The sequence below is a fragment of the Euprymna scolopes genome, chromosome 10 (assembly GCF_053919585.1).
Source record: "Euprymna scolopes isolate OS-2025 chromosome 10, ASM5391958v1, whole genome shotgun sequence".
NCBI classification, from domain to species: domain Eukaryota; kingdom Metazoa; phylum Mollusca; class Cephalopoda; order Sepiida; family Sepiolidae; genus Euprymna; species Euprymna scolopes.
Genome location: NC_136491.1, coordinates 61,809,806 through 61,830,523, shown reverse-complemented (window position 1 = coordinate 61,830,523; position 20,718 = coordinate 61,809,806). Strand labels below are relative to the sequence as shown.

The window sequence follows — 20,718 nt, the reverse complement described above, 5'->3', positions numbered from 1 at the left end:
ACAAAGCTTCTTTCTTAGAACTGCACGCCTGTGGAACTGTTCCGTCTGCCTGCTTCCCATCTGACTACAACTTGGATGTCTTCAAGTCCAACGTTAACAAATTCCTAACGAACCGCCCCCTTAAGTAAACACTTCATCAAATCTCCACACTAACGTACACTACTTGCAATAACCCTTATCCCTGAGTGGCTTGATAAGTGGTGACCACCGTGTAAAAAAAAAATTTTTTTTTTTAAAATATCGGATTAAGTTACAGGATTAAAATAATTACATGCAAAATGTTTGAGATTTATAAAAAAAATATTTCTTCTGCATTTTGAAATAATCGTCAATCCACACTCCAAGAAAAAAAAATTGCAGCATTTGAAAAGAAAAAAATATTTATTTTCTATTTCAAAAATTGCATTGTGGAAAATATACAGAAAGAAACAATTCTATTTAATTTAGTGTATATGTTGTGACATTGTAGAAAACCTGCTTGGAAATGGGCCTATCGTTCAAATAGTTCAATTGATAATAATTATTCTTCATCACACTTACCATTAATTATTATCATTATTACTATTATAATCATCATCATCATTATTAAATTATTATATTCATTTACTATTATTTTTATTATTAGTAGAAGCATTACTATTATTATTATTATATATTTTTTTTTTATTCATTATACTATTTTTTACTTTTCAGTTAATAAAATCTTTTCAGTTTCTCATCATATATATATATATATATATATATATATATTGCAAATAGTTACTTTTGACATTGATGCTGATTCAGACGAATGCACAAGCATTTAAAACTTTAAAATTAAAAAAAAACAAAAAAAAAACAACTTTCTCTTTGTCAAACAGTTATGAGGATTAACATTAATTATTTTGAATGTTTTGGCAAGAAATGAACACAACCCAGAGATAAAATTTCCAGTATTCTATAAGTATTTCTTAATATGAAAAGATAAAAAGGTATTAATACGTACCAGTTCATTGGGTAGATGAGAGTCGCAGCTGCATGGACACAGGCTGTTACTCGACTTAATTTCTTAGAGGTAAAGAGAACTCTTCGCTCATGAAGTAAACTAAAATTTAGCAAAATAGAACTTATATTAAAACAAAAAATATAAAAATAGCAGTAAAGAATAAATACAAAATGACTTCATGTCTTGTGTGTGGATGTGCGTTTCATAAAATATATGGCCAATCATGAAACAAAAACTATAGGTTTCGATCTCAGGCCACATTAGGCTAATTCAACTTTTATATTACTCATCTCTTAATTCAGCATTTTATTTTAGTTACTTAAATAAACAATATAAAAAATATTGTAGACAAATACTGACCCCCCCAAAAAAAAAGCACAGGTGAAACTTTCAAATAATTCCCTTAATCATAGCAAAAATACATACATACTGGGCGCAGAATATGGTGCAGAATAATTGCTAATTTATATCATTTTTGAATCTTGTACAGTGCCATTCTATTGAATTGGAATATTGTCTCATTTTGAAATGATATGCTTTCACAGGTTATAACTATTGTGACAGTGTCATTGGATGTACTGATGATGGTGATGACGAAAAGAAAGATTGTTATGGTAGCAATTTAATACACAGACAATTATTTGTGAATATAATAAATTGATAAAAGAAATCTGTTTTTGCCCATGATAATTTGGATGACACTCAACAGCCATTAAAAACACATTAGCTGGAAAAGTTGATGTCCTGGATGTTTTTGTTATTTTTTTTTAACTCACTTTCACCCTAACAAGGCATATCACCACTTGGATGTAAGGGGCTACTATTTGGGACCATGCCTGGGAAAGATTAACAAGATGTTGGTTTACATTACATTTAAACTTCAACATATCAGTACAGTCAGGGAAGCAGGTAGCAGGAAGGGAATTCCAAAGTCTAGCTCTTCAAGGAAATAAACTATTAGAATAGAAAGCTTTCTGGCATTTAAGGACCTCAACAATGAAAGGGTGAGATTTTGTTGCTAAGCGGGTTTGTCGAGGATATGTACATCGAGAAGGAAAAAGTGCAATGAATTCATCAGAGAAAATGCCATTAAAATATTTGTAAGACAGGCACAGAGATGCAACACTGTGGTGATGAGATTAGTTGACAAAGTGCAAATTATTTTTTGGGCCCTATCCAAAAGGGAGAGGCTAGTGGTAGATGTAGCAACAATACTCCCTGCATGGGTGAATGGTGGCCTTGTAGAAGTAAAGATACTCTCAGGTGCGAGTAGTCTTTTAGCTCGATAGAGGGAACCCACCTTCTTTGCAGCAGCCTTCGCAATGTCCTCAATGAATTTATTCCAGTTCATATTGCCTGTGAATGTTAAACCGATGTGTTTGAAGGAAGTATTTTCACGTAGAGCGTTATTTGTCATGGACATCGGTGGCTGGAGACGCATCTCATAATTGTTAAAGGAGAGCAGCTTAGTCCTACTAGAATTAAATGTTACCATCCATTTTTGGCCCCATTCCATTACGGTCTGGAAGTCATTTTTCTAACAATTCTGTCATTGTCTTCTCATGTATGTTTTATAGCGTATCATCAACAAATATACCCATCTCGAACACATATATATAGGACACGGGCATGTCGTTTATGAGAATTAGGAATAATAATGATTCAAGAATTGACCCCTGAGGCACTCCTGCATTAATGTTATGCTGCTTGGATGTACATCCATCAATAACAACCTGGATGGTCTTTTTGTCTAAGAAGGATCTTATTATATTTAGTATACATCCAGTTATACTGTACAATTTTATTTTCATTAGCAGCCCTTCATGCCAGACTTTGTCAAAGGCCTTGGATATATCAAGGGCTACAGCCAGTGCATGGTATATGCGTTCAGAGATGACTTAAAGTAACTGCAGCAGAACAACATTGCCTAAATCTATACTGTTTGTCAGAGAGAAAATTTGCTTTTGCGAGATGGTTGATTAATTAAGATCTCAAAGATTTTAGTGAAGAGTAGGAGGAGACTAATAGGGCGATAATTGAGAGAATCAGTCGTTTCATCAGAATTCTTTTACACTGGTACCATAGAGGCCATCTTCTAGCTATTAGGGAAACAAGATTCACTAAGGCATTTATTGTAAAGCTTGGAAAGTATAGGAGCTAGCTCAGCTGAGCATTTCTTAATTAGTATAGCAGAGATGAGATCAGGCCCACACGCCTTGGAGGTGTCTAAGCTTTTTATGATATTGTGGACATGAGAAGGGATGATTTTCAGATCATCTAGTGTGACTTCTGTCCACATAGGGAAATTTGGGAGAGAGTTGCTTGTTGGCTCTAACCTTCTCGGTTGTTGCATAGTGAGGGAATTACTGATTACCCTTTATTCACTACACTATGATAGATTTTCCAGATATCAAGAGTTCCTATCTTTTGCGATTCTATGCGTTTCCTATGCTTTCTTTTGGCTGTCATTATTTCTCTCTTACAATGATTTATAGCATCTACAAATTTTTTCCTATTTGTATTTGATTTATGACGTACGGACCGGTGGAATTCATGCTATCTTTGTGCAATGGCAGGTGCACAATCTATAGTGAACCATGGGGGTGAGTGAGGCTTGCTATAATACTTCCGTGTGCTTCAATGCCTGCTTTGTCTCATTGGCACACTGTTCAGTAAGAAAAGAAAAGATATTTGTCCATGGGGCATCTCTGATGTGTTCTGATTGGCTTCCCAGTCAGCCCTTTTGTAGTACCGTGTTATCTTGAGCAATGACTCCTCACCTTGGGGTTGGGATTTAAGTGTGCTTTCAACTGATACTAGTAGGTAGTCTGCATTTCCAAGTGGACTGTGAGCATTAATCACACAACCCTCAGGTACTGTGGTGAGAAATAAGTCTAGAAGTGGAGCCTGTTGGTTTTCATGATCTGAGAGGCAAGTTGGGAACATTACTGTGTGAGGAAATGGACTATAGAGAATCTATAAGTAGAGCGTTCAAGTGTCTCTGTGCAATTTGAGAAACCAAGCCAATTTTTATGGTGGGCATTCAAGTCACCAAACACGTATTTGGGTGTTACTATCTTAGGAGAGTGCTTCATCTATTAGCAATACACATGGGCGATAAAACACTTTGAATAATCACAGATTTCAAGGGGTTTCTGCTAAAATAGTTATATTTTATAAACCAAACGGCTTTAAGTTTTCCAAATACCAGTGCTTTATTCAGAAATGAATATACTTTCAAATGAATTAATAAATAATAGCGTACATTATATTTTTAAAAAGTTTTAAGTAAATAAAATGATAAAAATGTTATCATAAAACAGCATTTTTGATAAGATTTTGTAAACGCTCGTACCGTGTTTCTGTTAAGAATTTTTTTTTATGAAATTTGGAAACTAGCCAGAAGGAATGTCAATTTTAATATTTTCGGGTGTCTGAAATATATTTGACCACTTGTTTTTTTGTTGTGTTAAAAGAAGATTTCAACATGACGAGTTTGGAAAATTTTGAAAAAAAAATTTCTTCGGACACCCACTTTTAAATAAAACAATCTTTTTTTTTATGTTTGAGAGAATAATAGTATATTGTTTTGTTTTGCCTTGTGGTACGTAGCAATTTAAAAAAATCGTCTTTAGTGTGAATGTAGTATTAGTAATAGCATCATCATCAGCAGCAACAGCATGGCATAAACAGACTTTTTTTTTTGTTGTTGATTTTTATTCCAGATCGACTTTTTTTTTTTTTTTAATTGAAATTCTGGTTATAAAAAATTTCTTACATCATCTTAATTATAGCTATTTTGTTATGAATCATATAAATATTTTTTAAAAATTTCTTACATGTTTAGAGTTATTTTGTTATCAACCATATAAATAATTTGAAAAATATTGTGTTTCACTTTGAACAACAGAAGATGTGAAATATTTCTTTTTTTTGGTTCACATGTACGAACGGTACAACCCTTTATATTTTTTTTTAAGTTTTCGTCTTGTGTTTTCAGCAGATTATTGAATGGAAACTAATCTACCCGATTATATATAAAAAAAAAATGCAAAATTGATATTTAAATATTTGTCGGAGGTGCTCTAAGTGTATCAGAATTTTTGGCCAAGTCGCCATTGCAAACATTTGATTAAATAGACTCTCCATGTCTACAAGCTTATAACAATATGAAAATGTAATTTCAAACCCTAATTTTTATTTCAATGAAATGAGCAAAGACCAAATTTTAAAATCATAAAAGGTTTAATCGAAAAATATACAATATTTTTTTTTTTGGCAGTTTTCTTTCAGAAAGATTTCATGAAATCAACGAATTTTAACTGAAACCAAATCTAAAAAATATATATTAATGCCAAAAAAATCACTTACCTCTATAAAAACTAAGCAATGGGTGTTTCCATTCTTCATTTATAAGAATTGTCCATATTTATATTTTATATTCCATGTATTTTTTAAATAAAAAGATTTTTTAAAGCAAGGGTCCCAGAAAATTGCATTTTCGCAACTCGTTTCCGCCATTAGCTTAAAGCTGTGTGGCTTCGAATTTTCAATTTATCAAATACGAATGTCTCAAAGGGACATAACTATTTTCAAAACGTAAAAACAACACATGCATCCTTATCTCCCGTTTGTATTTTTGGAATATTTCATTTCAACTACAAAGTGCTCAGTATGCGCTACCATATTTGCAAAATATGAATATTTCATTCATGAATTTTGGCCGATTACAAAAAATTCGCTCGACCAAATTTTCATTTTTTTTATCCTCTTAAAGAAATACATGAATTTTTGATTTAATATATTTTAATTCTTCTTTATCGAGTGAATTTTTTTTTTTAAATATCTAAAAAAAGAAAACATTGAATGAAATAGAAAAACTTGTTGTAAGCGTCCGATATTTACTTGACAATATTTACTTAACATAAGCTTCCACTTAAAAAAAAAGAAAAAAGAATCAACACGGTTTAAAAAAAAGAAAGGTTTTACACTTTGGACTTTACAGGTAAATTTCCAAAAAACACTTCTTTTTTTTTTGTTTTAAATTAGAATATTTTATTTATTGATCTTTTATCTTCAATTTGTGATATATAAAACTTTGACACATAAATTAATTATTAAAATTTTAATAGACATTTCAAAATGGGGAGGGGAATTTAAAAAAAAAAACGTTTGTCTAAAATATTATATTTGGTTTATTGGAAAGAGCATAAAATTTCACATTAAACCTGAAAATATGATAAAAACTGAACCAATAGAAAAATTTGGATAGATTTTTAAAGTTTAAACATTGAAAAAATTTAACTCGTAAAATTCAATTCATTTCATGACGTAAAAAAAAAATACTGTTTTTTAAAAAATAATATTTCTATTATTTTTTAAACAACTTTAATAGTTTATTTTGGAAGTATATTCCATAAAGAAAATAAACAACCCACTTTAAAAAGAGAAATTATGAGTTTTTTATATTTTATTCAGTTTTGTGTTAGGGGTGTCAAAAATTCCCAAAATTCTAGAGGTGCTCAGTTAAGGAACAAAAACAGTAGAAAAAGACATTAAATGTAATTAAAAATCAAAATTCTTTCAAAATTTGTGAATCATTTTTCAACTTGTACCAAAAAAACTTTTTGCCACTTCTACAGTTTATCGCCGAAAATGTAGACGCCATTTTTTCAGGCACCTGTCGTTAAAACCCGACAGAAGAAATCAGTATTTTAAACTGAGTGAAGTAGGAAATAAATAACAAAAAAATTACAAAAGTGTTTTATTAAAATTGAATTTTCTTAAAGACTTTTCAATAAATATCTACAATTATATTTTCATACATTTTTATAGAATAAATGTTTTGGTTTTCAAATGTCACTCACTCAGTTTAAACAATTATAAATATGTCATTTTCATTTTTTTAATAAATATATCTTTTTTTATTAAAAAAATGAAAATGACATACAATAATACCAAAGAAATATTGCAATATATTCATTTTTAAACAGTCCTAGATTTAGATTTCAGTTTTTTGTACATATAATGCATTAAAATTCAGCTTTGCGTTCTGTAACTTCTTTTCTTTTCATGGATACATGGCATTTTTAAAGAATTGCAGCATATTTATGTGCATTTATTGTAGATTATTTGGAAACCATTAATTTCTGGAGATTTTCAGTGGCATATTCTGGTTCCTTGCACAAAAATACACTTACATAGCAAATTTCATTGCTTAATCTTGTGCTTTAACAAAGATATAGCATTTTTACTGAAAAAGTAGTGTAAAAAATGTAACAAAATACACATGGTCTTAAAGAGGTAAAAATATCCAAACGTGTGAGGCACAAAAATAGTAATAAATTCCTTAACTTTAATTGGATTTAAAAATTTAAAAAGATTCTTTCTTAGCTTATCAAGCTCTTTCTATGTATGCCCTTATTGAAATATTTTCAGCCATTTCAATTTTTTCATGTGTATTGCTACATCTATAGTCCCAGAGATATGATTGATTAGAGTATAGTTCTGACTTGTGGGAGAATGATAGAGAAAATATAAGTAACTAACGCAGTGATGAAAGGCTAGCTGAAAGAAAAATCCAAGCCATGTAAAAATGAAACAAAGTGGTTGACACAAGAAGTTTGGTCCCTAAGATGTGTTGAGGTAATCCAGCAACAAATCAGATTGTGTGTTGGCCAAGTAGATTTTATCTAGGTGATGTGATCTTGCATGGGCATATAACACTGTAGAGCACAGAAAGAAAGGAGAAAGTCGAAAAGAGAGAAATAGCTGAGCAGACTGAGATTAAATGAAAGAGCTGCACTCCTTTCTATAAACCCAGAAAGAATGGTAGATATTTTTAGTGTATTAAACTACTTATGTGTGATCGTTTTGTTTGTTTTTTAATTTTGGTATGCTGTTTTGTTTTGTTTTTGTTACAGGAAGATATTGAGTCATTTTTTGAAAAGAGTTTTTCAAAGTGGTTCTTTAATGAGTCTGTAAATATTACAAACTTTTTTTCTGCTGATTTCTTTACAACACAGATTGCCAGATAAAGCATCATTGGGTAGTCTTATAGTTGTTTTCATGATGCCTAAAATTAGGAGAAAATGTTGGGCTGGATAAATTGTTAAACTCATTGAAAGAGAATAAAACAAATTTCCTATTTTCCAGAAACTGACACCAAGAAGTCAACTAGTAAACAAAGTGCATATGCAACTTTTAGATGTAGCCATCAATAAAATTTGCAGAAAATCTATGATAATCTTTCATGTTACTGTAATTATGAGATTGTAGATAATGTCTGAACAATAACATTTAATACATTCAATTAAATATTGACCAACACAGAAAATAACTTGATCATAAGATGCTTATCAAAAGCTGCCAATATTAAAATTGATAACACATAGAAATTTCTGCTTTGTGTTTATAAAGTCAATAAATCCCACCAGCACAGAGGAAAAGCAAATGTTCCTTTTTTGCTTTTTAAAACTATTTTTCTATATTTAATCTAAAAATTGTTTCATCTTCCACTTAATTGCCTGTTGTCAGGTGAAATATTTTGGAAATCTTGTCAGATTTTCTATTTATTTAGAACTTATTTAAAACTTTCTTTTTAATCTATCACTTTTGTAGTTTCATATTCTGGTTAATTTTTTCTAAAATAACTTCTCACAGGCTAAATTTTCTAAGAAAATTCAATTTTGTACATTCAATTTATTTGCACACTTTTTTTTTTTTTTTTTAAATCATAATTTGCTTAGAGGTAATGCTCAGAGAATTCCAAACAAAGAGAGATAAATTCTTAAATTCATGTATTGAATTTTGCAAAAAAGTAAAATATTTTAACCTAATTTATCTCTTACAAATTTGACAATCTATATATATAAAAATGTAGCTCTTGGTTCGTTCATAATTAATAGTCTTAATAACCACTGGATGGTTGGCTTCCACATTTTGGTATAATATGTTTACGGTACGCATGCGTGTTTCTATATATCTCTTTGTAATTATAACATTATATGTAATTTTTCTATAATAAATATTTGGTTTTCTTTGTACGGATGGGACATTTTTTTTATTTGGGGACAATTATTTCACACCGCGTGTCATCACGTGACATCAGTAAACAGAACTTTTATATACAAAATTGACTTTTTTTTGTTTAAAAATGTAATTATTTCTCTTTCGTTAATATATATATTTTTTTAATATTTCGTGTTTTATATATAAAGTACAATTGTTGAATGTTATTTTCTTGATTATATTTGTTTGGAAGAAGCACAATTAAAAAAAAAGATTAAAACGGAGCGAAATTTAAATTTCCATTCCATTTTTACTCTTTATGAATATTAAAAGAAAAATTACTAAACATTTTTATTTTTTTTTTTTTTTTTTTACACAGTGATCACCACTTATCAAGGCCCGGAAGCCACTCAGGGATAAGGGTTATTGCAAGTAGTGTACGTTAGTGTGGAGATTTGATGAAGTGTTTACTTAAGGGGGCGGTTCATTAGGAATTTGTTAACGTTGGACTTGAAGACATCCAAGTTGTAGTCAGATGGGAAGCAGGCAGACGGAACAGAGTTCCACAGGCATGCAGTTCTAAGAAAGAAGCTTTGTTCATGGAATCCACGTTTTGATTTAGGCACAGATATAGAGTGGGGGAAATTTTTCACAGTGGATTCAGCTAGACGGGTGTTTTTCGTGAAAGATTGGCGAGGGGGGGGGGACCAGAGATTGGAGTTTAGACTAGCACCTGCCATGGAAATAAGGATAAAACAAGGATAGGCTCGCAACGTCTCTTCTGTGGGAGAGAGATTGCAGGGAAGGGAAAAGGGCATCCCCACTAAGCCACGGTCTATTCTGTACTCTGTCAAGGCAGGATAGGCTGTTTTTAGCAGCTACTGCCCAGATATGGCAACAGTATTCCATCCTTGGACGTACTTGGCTTTTATATAGATAAAGAATTGCATCAGTAGTAAGATATCTTTTGGAGCGGTAGAAGGATCCCACCATCTTTCCAGCGACCTTGGCAACAGACTTGATGTACGTGTTCCATTTCAGATCAGGAGTAAAGGTCAAACCTAGAAGCTTGTCAAAACACGGGGCCTCACTCAGACGAGAGCCATTCATCACAATTGATGCCAGATGGGGATCAGAGCGTTGATGACGTAAGGATAGGAGTTTGGTTTTGGATGCATTAAAGGTAACCAGCCACGTCTTCCCCCACTGAACCATGCGCTCGAGATCAGAGGAGAGAGAATCAGAGAGAACTTTGTCATTTACAGCCTTTTATTAATAATGCCTCACGTTTACAGACATTTGTTTTTAAATTTCTTAAATGATGACTTATCGACTTTTTTTTAATAGCATTTGTGGATGGGTATGCTGACATTTGTTTTAATTTCTTTTTAAATGACTTTTTATCGACTTTCTTTTTTTTAATAGCATTTGTGGATGGGTAAAAAAACGAAAAAAAAATAAACCATTTCTCACTTTCACAAATATTTTTAACAAATAAATTTTATCAAAGTCAAGATACCGAGAAATTGTCAGTAAATGGCTTAGTTATTTTTTTCGTTTTCCGCAAATGCTATTAAAATAAGTCATTTAAAAAGAAATAAAAAAACAAATGTAAGCAGCCATCCGCAAATACTATTAAAAAAAAAAAAAGTCGATAAAAGTCGTCATTTAAAAATAAATGTCTGTAAAAGTTAGGCATTATTAATAAATGTTTAGTAATTTTTCTTTTAATATTCATAAAGAGTAAAACTTTTTCAAAATAAATAATGTGAAAAATAATCGTTTAGTTACTACGACAATGTCAGTAAATAAAAAAAGTGTTACGTGGGCTTGCGTCAGAAAGGGAGCGATGCGTGTTTTTTATGCTGGTCGCCATGGAACTCAACAACCAAGAAGTACCAAATTCTGTTTACCAAAAGAAACGTTTACTACCAACTTTCTTTTTAAAAAAAGTGCAAATTTTCCTGAAAAAAAAAACAAACTTTCACCTAATTGGGGTGCTTGTACACTTTATTGCCGAAATTGGAGACGCCATTTTTTTTTCACACACTTGCTATCCAAATTTAGGGGAGACATCATTATATGGCCGAACGATTCCTTCCAGAAAGGGAAAGAATAAATTTACCAAAATTTACATTTATTACTTCCGGAAACGTTAAATTAAACTAAAATTATCATTTATTACTTCCAGAAACTTGGTAAACCGATATTACTGGAGAAAATTAATCTTCACAATTCAAAAAAAATTTTTTAATTATTTATTTGTTCGGAAAAAAAAGAAAAAAAAAGAAAAAAGAAAACTATTTTATAAAAGTCCAATGTTGCTTTAAAAGTAAATAAAGAAAGTGAAAGAGAACATATATCCGTAATTGTTTAATTGGAAATGTTTCGAGTTGATGAGAACGGGAAAGTTTTTCATGGAACAATTTTTTTTTTCATTAAAAACAGAAAATTGAAATGACATATTTATAATAGTTTAACCTGAGCGAGCGCAATTTGAAAACGAAAACATTTATTAGTTTTTTTTTTTTTTTTGTTTATTTTTTCGTTTGTGTGTTGTTTTTTGGGGGGTTTTCTTTTCGAACAAATAAATAATTTTAAATATTTTTTTGAATTGCCAAGATTTATTTTCTCCAGTAATATCGGTTTACCAAGTTTCTGGAAGTAATAAACGATAATTTTAGTTTAAGGGAGTAATAAATGCTAATTTGGGTAAATTTATTTAGTTTAATTTATTGTTTCCGGAAGTAATAAATGTAAATTTTGGTAAATTTATTCTTTCCCTTTCCGGAAGCAATCGTTCAGCCATATAATTTGATTTGGATATAGATTTGGATAGCAAGTGCGTGAAAAAAATGGCGTCTCCAATTTCGGCAATAAAGTGTAGAAGCACCAAATCTGCTAGCTGAGTGACAAATCTGCTTAAAATATTGAAAAAAAGAAAGAAAGAAAAAAAAAAGAATAGAAACTCTAGATTCATCAGAAATTTAAGGAATTTTTGACACCCCCAACAGAAAACTGCGAATGGAATATAAAAAATTTGTAATTTCTCTTTTTAAAGTGAGTTGTTTATTTTCTATATGGAATATACTTTCAAAATAAACTATTAAAGTTATTTAAAAAATAATAGAAATATTATTTTTTACTTTTTAAAAAACAGTGTTTACAAAATTTTTTCAAAATGCTGGCGTGCCTTCATGCAGCCATTATTTTTATGTAATAAAATCAATAGAATTTTACGAGTTAAATATTTTGCAATTTTTAAACTTTAAAATCTATCCAAATTTTTCTATTGGTTCAATTTTTACGATATTTTCAGGGTTAATGTGAAATTTTATGCTCTTTCCAATAAACCAAATATAATATTATAGACAAACATTTTTTTTTCAAATTCACACCGCCATTTTGAAATGTTTATTAAAATTTTAATAATTAATTTATGTGTCAAAGTTTTATATATCACAAATTGAAGATAAAAGATCAATAAATAAAATATTCCAATTTAAAACAAAAAAAAAAGAATAGTTTTTTGAAAATTTACCTGTAAAGTCCAAAATGTAAAACCTTTTTTTTAAAAAAAAAAAAAAAACACATTGATTTTTTTTTGTTTTTTTAATGAAAGCTCATGTTATGCTTACATCGTCAAGTAAATACCAGACGCTGACGGCAAATTTTTCTATCTCATTGAATGTTTTCTTTTTTTAGATATTAAAAAAAATAAAATTAGTTGATGAAGAAGTATTAAAATATATCAATCAAAAACTGGTGTATTTCATTAAAAGAATTTTTTTTAAATCGATGAAGCGGATTTTTTGTTCTAGGGGAAAAACTTATAAGTGATTGTGCATTTCTTTTTTTAACTACAGAGGATGAAAAATACTAATTTTGGTTAACACACGCAATAAAAAAGAAACATTATTTATGCCCTTGGACGAAACCATACTTCATAAATTTCATTTTAGCAGCAGCTGTTTAACGCTTTGCGAAAAACATGTTACAAAAATGCGATTTTCTAGGACCCTCGCTTTAAAAAAATCCTTTTATTTAAAAAAATACATGGAATTTAAAATATACATATGGATAAATTCTTAACAATGAAGACTGGAACTACCCATTTAATAATTTTTTTTTTAGGTAAGTGATTTTTTGGCATATATATACATATATTTATAAGCAAGTCAAAATATATTGATTTTCTTTTATATTTTTTTAAAAGAAAACCGCTTTAAAGAAACAAATATTGCATAATTTGCTATTAAACCTGTTATTTTTTAAAAATTTGGTCTTTGCTCCTTTAATTGAAAAAATAATTAGGGTTTGAATTATATTTTCAAGTAGCTATAAGCTTAAAAAAATAGTAAGTTGTATTATTAAGGTTCTGATCATCATTTTTAATGGCCACTTTCTGATACACCTATAGAACCTCTCCCAAACATACTGGCAATAATTTGGTTTCGTCCTTCCTTTCAGTGTTTCCAATAAGGGGGATTAATTTACTAGGAGCTGGGCACTTATTAAAATTATTTAAGTGTTGAATTTTTTGCATTTTGGTTAAATTTGTTAGTTTGCTAGCGCTAAAAGCCCACACAAAAAATTGAACAAAAGACAAAATTAAAAAGAATGGTACTCATGCAGAATTTAACCCCCCTTCTCCTCATACCGGATTCCAATTAGTTTAGGGTTCGACCGGCAATCACCGGATTACGCCGAGCGTTGTTCAAATGTTGAAACATTAAACCAATATTTTATTTATTTTTTTTGCAGAATTAATTAATGATGGGAGTATTTTTTCGGTTTATTTTCTTACAAAAAAAATTTGTACATTCTCTTGAAAAAAAAAAAAAATCTAACTTTTCTCTACTTTCACCTAACTATTTACAGTGTTCATATAAAATATTCATCTTTTCTTTTTATAATAAAAATTCTGTTTTCAAAAAGAAATGTTTACTGCCAACTTTCTTTTAAAAAAAAGTTTTCCTGAAAAAAAAAACAAAAAAACTTTCACCTAACAATTTATGGTAAAAAATTCATCTTTTCTTGGGGGAAAAAAACAACTTTTATTGATAAAAAAAAATTGCAAAATAATAAAATAAATAAACAATACAAAATGCAATTTTTTATGAGGAATGTGTTCCATTTTAACAAACTGAGCCACAGCAACGCGTGGCCGGGTACGGTTAGTTTCATATATTTTTTTTATTCAACTTGTGTAAATCTGTCATTTTTTAACTATTTTGAAGTGAGCAATTTATACAAAATATTTGCGACAAAGCTGTCATAGATTAACATTTTTTTTTTTTTTACATGGAGGTCACCACTTATCAAGGCCTGGAGGCCACTCAGGGATAAGGGTTATTGCGTGTACAGTAATCAATGAGATAGTATTGTAGTAATCATTAGTATTGGAGATTTGATAGAGTGTCTTACTTAAGGGGGCAGTTTGTCAAGAATTTGTTTATGTTGGACTAGAAGACATCCAAGTTGTAGTCAGGTCGGAAACAGGCAAACGGAAGAGAGTTCCACAGTCGTGCACTTCTGAGAAAGAAGCTCTGCTCATGGAATCTCCGTTTTGATTTAGGCACAGATAAAGAGTGGGGAAAATTATTGACAGTAGTTTCAGCCAGACAGGTGTTTCTCGTGAAAGATTGGCGAGGGAGGGGGGAGATTAGAGCTCAGACGAACACTTGCCATAGAAATAACGATAAAACAAAGACAGGCCCGCAACGTCTCTTCTGTGGGAGAGAGGCTGCAGGGAAGAGAAAAGGGCATCCCCCACTAAGCTACGAAGTCTATTTCGTACTCTGTTTTTAGCAGCTCCTGCCCAGATGTGGCAGCAGTACTCCATTCTTGGACATACTTGGCTTTTATACAGATAGAGAATTGCATCAGTAGTGAGATATCTTCTGGAGCGGTAGAAGGATCCCACCATTTTCCCAGCATCCTTGGCAACAGACTTGATGTACGTGTTCCATTTCAGATCAGGAGTAAAGGTCAAACCCAAAAGCTTGTCAAAACATGGAGTCTCCAAGACGAGAGTCATCTATTTCAATTGATGCCAGATGGGGATCAGAGCATTGATGATGTAAAGATAGAAGCTTGGTTTTAGATGCATCAAAAGTAACCAGCCACGTCTTCCCCCACTGTACCACGTGCACAAGATCAGAAGAGAGAGAATTAGAGAGAACCTTGTCATTTATGGCCTTTGATGTGTTGCCATAGATGGTCGTGTCATCAGCATAGATGTCAATGAATGATTTAAGTATGTGTTTTGGGAGACCATTGATGTGGATCAGGAAGAGAGTTGGGCCCAGGATGGACCCCTGAGGGACTCCAACATTAATACTGTGGGCCTCTGATTTCTGCCCATCAACCACTACTTTTATGAACATATCGGAGAGAAATGATTTCATGAAAAGTGAAAATGTGTGTGTGCGTACATTTCCCTACCAAATAACTGTCTAGAGACTCGAGATTTGACATAAGGAGTATTAATACTTGGGAAAATCTTTTTAATCACTTTTTAGCCAGGAATTTGGCTATCAAGGGGTCAAACTTCAACGATTTTACATTTGAAATCTCTACAAAACTTCTCCGCCAATTTTGGGTCTAAACATTTAAAATTTAAAATGTAGGTTACTTGGACATGGATCAAACTTTTTAATTTGATTTAAGCCCCCAAAAATAAATGTTAAGGAGTCAAAATTGGGGTCAAAGTCTTAAAAAATTTTACCTCTGCAGTCTACCAAATTACTCAGTCAATTTTGGGTCTAAACAATTGAAATTTTACATAAAAGATATTCAGAGATAAGGCAAGCTTTTTAATCGGTTTGGGTGGAAAATTTGAGCTGCCAAGGGGTCAAAGTTCAAAACATTTGGCCTTTGCGGTGTCTAACAAATTACTCAGCCAATTTTTGGTCTAAACATTTGAAATTTATACATAACGGATATTCAGACATGCGGCAAGCATTTTATTCAGTTTGGAGGGGGGAATTTGGCTGCCAAAAGGTCAACATTGAAAGAGTTGACCTTTGCAGATTCTACCAAATCCTCTGCCAATTCTGGGTCTAAACACTTGAAATTTTACATGTAGGTAACTTGAACTTTGTATTTTGATTTGAGACCAAAATAATAAATGTTAATGGATCAAAATTGGAGTCAAAGTTTTTAAAAATTGACCTCTGCATTCTCTACAAAATTTTGTCTAAAACATTTGAAATCTTACACATTGATAATGTACCATATGGCAAGTTATGAACAGTACATAGGGCCCAAGCAAAACCAGGCTGAACTGCTAGTTGCAGACAAAATTTAGAATTTTGCTATACAAAAGGAATCACAAGTCCTTTTTGTGTTTGTTCAAATATTTTTTGTAAAGTTTTAAACTTCAAAATTTTGAAAGGAGTAAAGAGATGTTTTTATCTAAACTGACGCAACATTTGTCTTCCTGTAATTCCACTCTTTAGTTATTTGCAGTCAGAATTTTTTTTTATGCCATAATATATCTGAAATATTACAAATTCTACCAGCACTTAAAAACGCATTAATATACAAATGCCATAAAAATACTAAAAGACTGATATTTTTGCTTTTCAATTTATTAAATTTGGTTTTAAAATTAACTATGTAGAAAGAATTTTTAAAAGTTTTTCTTTTGTGTATAAATTTTTAAAACCTTAAAAATGTTTGTTCAAGAAAATAAAGGCAATTAACAATTGAACAAAAGTTACATTCTCAAAATACTTCATAATTGGCCAGTTAAAAGAAGGACTCAGAAAATGCATGCAGGGAGTGAACTTTTAGGTCCCCCGACATTGTAAATTGTTAGAAGTATGGCAAAATTAACATGAAAAGAGCTATGTAAAAGATGCTTAAACTGTTTGAATTATGCAAATACCATCAGTACTTCAAAAGTTATGAGAATTTTAAGTGACAAAATTTATGCTTTTTCCAAAGAAAAAATGGGCTAAATTACGGACCTAAACATTTCAAGAAATTCGGTAATTTTGCATCCATTTATTTATTTTTCAAGCTATTTTCATGAAACTTGGCAATCTTGTGTAAAATTGTGTGCTTTTTCTGATTATGAAGTCAAATCTGATGTATCTCTTTATCAGAAGCCATAATTTATGAATTAATATGTACAAATTTCAATTTTTTTTAAACTGGCGCATGGTATCATACAAAACTAAGTATTATAGTGATATTTAAATATAGCTTTATTGAGAGCAGGCATTTTCCTGCCTCCTCAACAAAGGAGAGCTTAATCTGGGATGTAGCCATTGAATGCCTAAAGAGCATTCATGGCCGGTATTTCCTACTCCTCTCCAAAAAAAAAAAAAAAAAAAAAAATTGAGTAGATATGAATTAATCTCACAAAAAAATCAAAGAAATTTTTCATATAGATTTTGGATTTCTGTAAAAGATGGAAGGAAATTCCCATAGTCAACCAGAACGTATGCATTTTGGGACCAGTCAAATTTTCAATTTTGTAAATCCTGGCCCAAAATATACCCGTATTTTCTGAGACGCAACCATAAATCGTACTCTACATTAATCCTTAATGTAGCTTTCACAGTACCAGGATACCAGAAATAAGCAACAACTATATATTCACCAGTTGATGGTAATTTTTGTCATTTGTATTCTGTTGTTTTATTGAAAATTCATCTAAGAAATAAAACGGTAATTTTTTTTTACCTTGTTTCCCCCTTAACATTTAAAATGATTGCTTAAATAGATTTTAGGGTATGCTGGAAATGAATATCGCATTTAAATTTTCTGCAAATAAGTAGTTCACTGGATATTAAGCAATGTCATTTCTTATGTTATCACTGGTGGCCATCTTAGTACGTGCGAGTGTGCAAACGTAATCCCAAGAAACTATGCGAAAACACATGTACCGAGATGGCCACCAGTGATAACATAAGAAATGACATTGCTTAATATCCGGAAAACTACTTATTTGCAGAAAATTAAAATGTGATATTCGTTTTCAGCATACCCAAAAACCTTAAAAAAAGATAGTCAAAGATAGAAACAAGGTAAAAATTTAAAAAATGCATCACAATGAAATTCTTTATCAAACCGTTTAATTATTATTATTATTTAGATATCCTCAGTTAAAACAAAAATGGGTTTGTTTTACAGATTTGAAAAAATGGTCTTTACAATGAGTTAATAATAAATTCAAGTTTCACGATATATTTTATTTTATTTAATTGTTAGGTGAAAGTACAGAATAGTTAACAAAACACCTTTCCTTTACCATGTTAAGAATGCGTTTCTAAATAACATTATTTCAGCATGGTAGCATAAGTGCACAAGTACCTTTTATTTGTTTTATATATATATATATATATATATATTTTTACCACTAAAAAACAATTCTACCTTAAGTACAAGTAAGAAGTAATAAATAGCATGATAACAGAAACGCATGTACTTAGTACATTTTATTGTTTTTTAACGCTTTTAAGACATATGTACTAAAAGCGTTGAAAACAACAAAATAGTATTGTTTGGAAATCAAATTTGAAAAACTTGAAAATAATATTTTTAAATTGACAAACTCAGAATAAAAAATTAATCTGATTTTTCTGCTTTCAAAATGAAAGCAGAAACACAGAATAAGAGAATACAAATGAAACTCGTTTAATGCGCTGACTTTAGTCAGTTGAGTGCACAACCAGCTAATGTCTCAAAAGTAGGAATTTTATACTCCCTCCAACATGTTGGATGGCATAATTCTAGCAAGTATAAAAAAGTATACATACATTTTATACTTTGGTCTTTGGTCAGCGCATTAACGTATAGCAAGCCCTTTCCCATTAAGTGGATTTAAATTTCTATAAAAGATAACATTTTAAAGAAATTTCTGCACAATTAATAATTATCAAATATTTAAATATTATACATTAAATTCTGAAACTATTATCTATATGAATATGGATGATATATACCGATTTATCTTATCAATTTTGAAATATTCTTTGTCAACTTTGCTTGGTTGTAACTTTGTTGTGGTCATCTATATATATAAAAGCGAAAATGTATGTATGTACGCTTTTCCTTGATGTCCACAAAAGGCTTCTTTCAGAGAAGCGCTTGCTCGGTTCACAACTTCTTAAAACTTTTTATATCATCTATAAATTGTAATATCTCAGAGTCACCCACGGAGCTCGCCTACCTATTTAATTTTATTGACTTTCAAACGTTAATTATTCGACATTTCCCCGCATCGGCATGCGTTACATTCGGTTTTCGGTATAAAAAAAGGCGAAACTCGACTCTAATAACAGCCCAAAACCCCCTCGGGGGTCCGGGCGACAAGATCAAGGTGTAGTATCTGTTCCGACAGATGCTGCAAAGCTATGACTAGCAAAGACCAGCTATGACTAGCAAAGACCATATGTGGAGCCAACCCCACATATCTAAACTTGGTCACTGAAGGGGCAACCCTTCATACCAACAGTTTCTAATCCAGCTCCCATTTCCCACCTCTCGGGAGCTGGTACCCCCTTTCCCTCCCCGCTTCCCTCCATCTCCACATTAAAAAACGGCCTTGTGCCTAATTTGCTCAGTGGGGAAGCAAATAAATACAACAGCCCCAAACCCCCTCGGGGGTCCGGGCGACAAGATCAAAGTGTAGTATCTGTTCCGACAGATGCTGCAAAGCTATGACTAGCAAAGACCAGCTATGACTAGCAAAGACCATATGTGGGGGTAACCCCACATATCTGAACTTGGTCAATGTAGGGATCACCCTACAGACCACAGTTACTATTCAGCTCCCATTTCCCACCTCTCGGGAGTTGCCCCCCCTTTCCTTCCCCCCTCCCTCTCTGTCTCTCTCCACATTAAAAAACGGCCTTTTGCCTAATTTGCTCAGTGTGGAAGCAAATAAATACAACAGGCTGAAAGCCAGTTGTCTCAAGAGAGCTAAGTAACGTTTGTTCAATGTCGACTTCGTCATATCAGACTGTAGCTTTCATTTCGCTCCTCCTAATAAACAGGGAGCGGATTTTTAAAAACAAACAAACCGATTTATTCACCTCATTCAAAACTGTCCCGCACAAAATAACTGCTGAATACCTATCGCCGTCACGTCAATCAAAAACGCACACCTGTTTGTTTTTAAACACTTTACTATTTTCCAACTGTGCGTCGTGAAGGCTTTGTTTTTTTTTCACATTTTCGGGTTTTTTTCACATACCCCGAAAAACACCCGGGCAACGCCGGGTACCCCTTGCTAGTAAAATATAAATCAAAGTCCAGTAGAGATGAGCTTCTATGCTCATATAGTCTGTAAAATTTCAGCCATATCCAATCCAATTTGACCCTGCACATATGTATCCACACGTATCGTATGAAATGTAAACATTGAAAAGAAACAGTTTCCCTTTTTGCTGTCATCAATTTTACCGTTCTTTCATTTTAACTTGGAGCATAAAAACAGTGGAGCATAAAAACAGTGGAGCATAAAAACATTGAACACATAAAAGAAAAATAAATTAACATCATTGGAATGCTTATTTTATTCTCTTTCCATAAAAAAAATTAACCCACAAATAAAAAAGGTATGGCTTGTTGAAGCACATTAGGTATGTAATGTTGTTGATGTCCACGAAAATAAAGCATACGCTTGTAATGCTATTTAAAGAGTGAGAAAAGTTAAGTAAATAAACAGGAAAAGACAAAGAAAAATAAAGTGAAAGAAAAAAAAT

The 20,718-nt window shown here is 31.4% G+C and overlaps 1 protein-coding gene across 10 annotated transcripts in view; it reads right to left on the bottom strand.

Moving 5' to 3' along the window:
• Positions 1-20,718, bottom strand: part of LOC145286010 (DENN domain-containing protein 1A-like) — a 798,566-nt gene that overhangs the window by 411,008 nt on the left and 366,840 nt on the right. For 8 of the 10 annotated variants that reach the window (XM_080134611.1, XM_080134619.1, XM_080134620.1 and 5 more), the window contains one exon: positions 986-1,084. The exons of the other annotated variants lie outside the window; for them this stretch is intronic. In XM_080134611.1, coding sequence (XP_079990737.1) covers positions 986-1,084 — 99 coding nt within the window. The remainder of the gene's footprint in view (positions 1-985; positions 1,085-20,718) is intronic. 10 annotated transcript variants of the gene reach the window in all.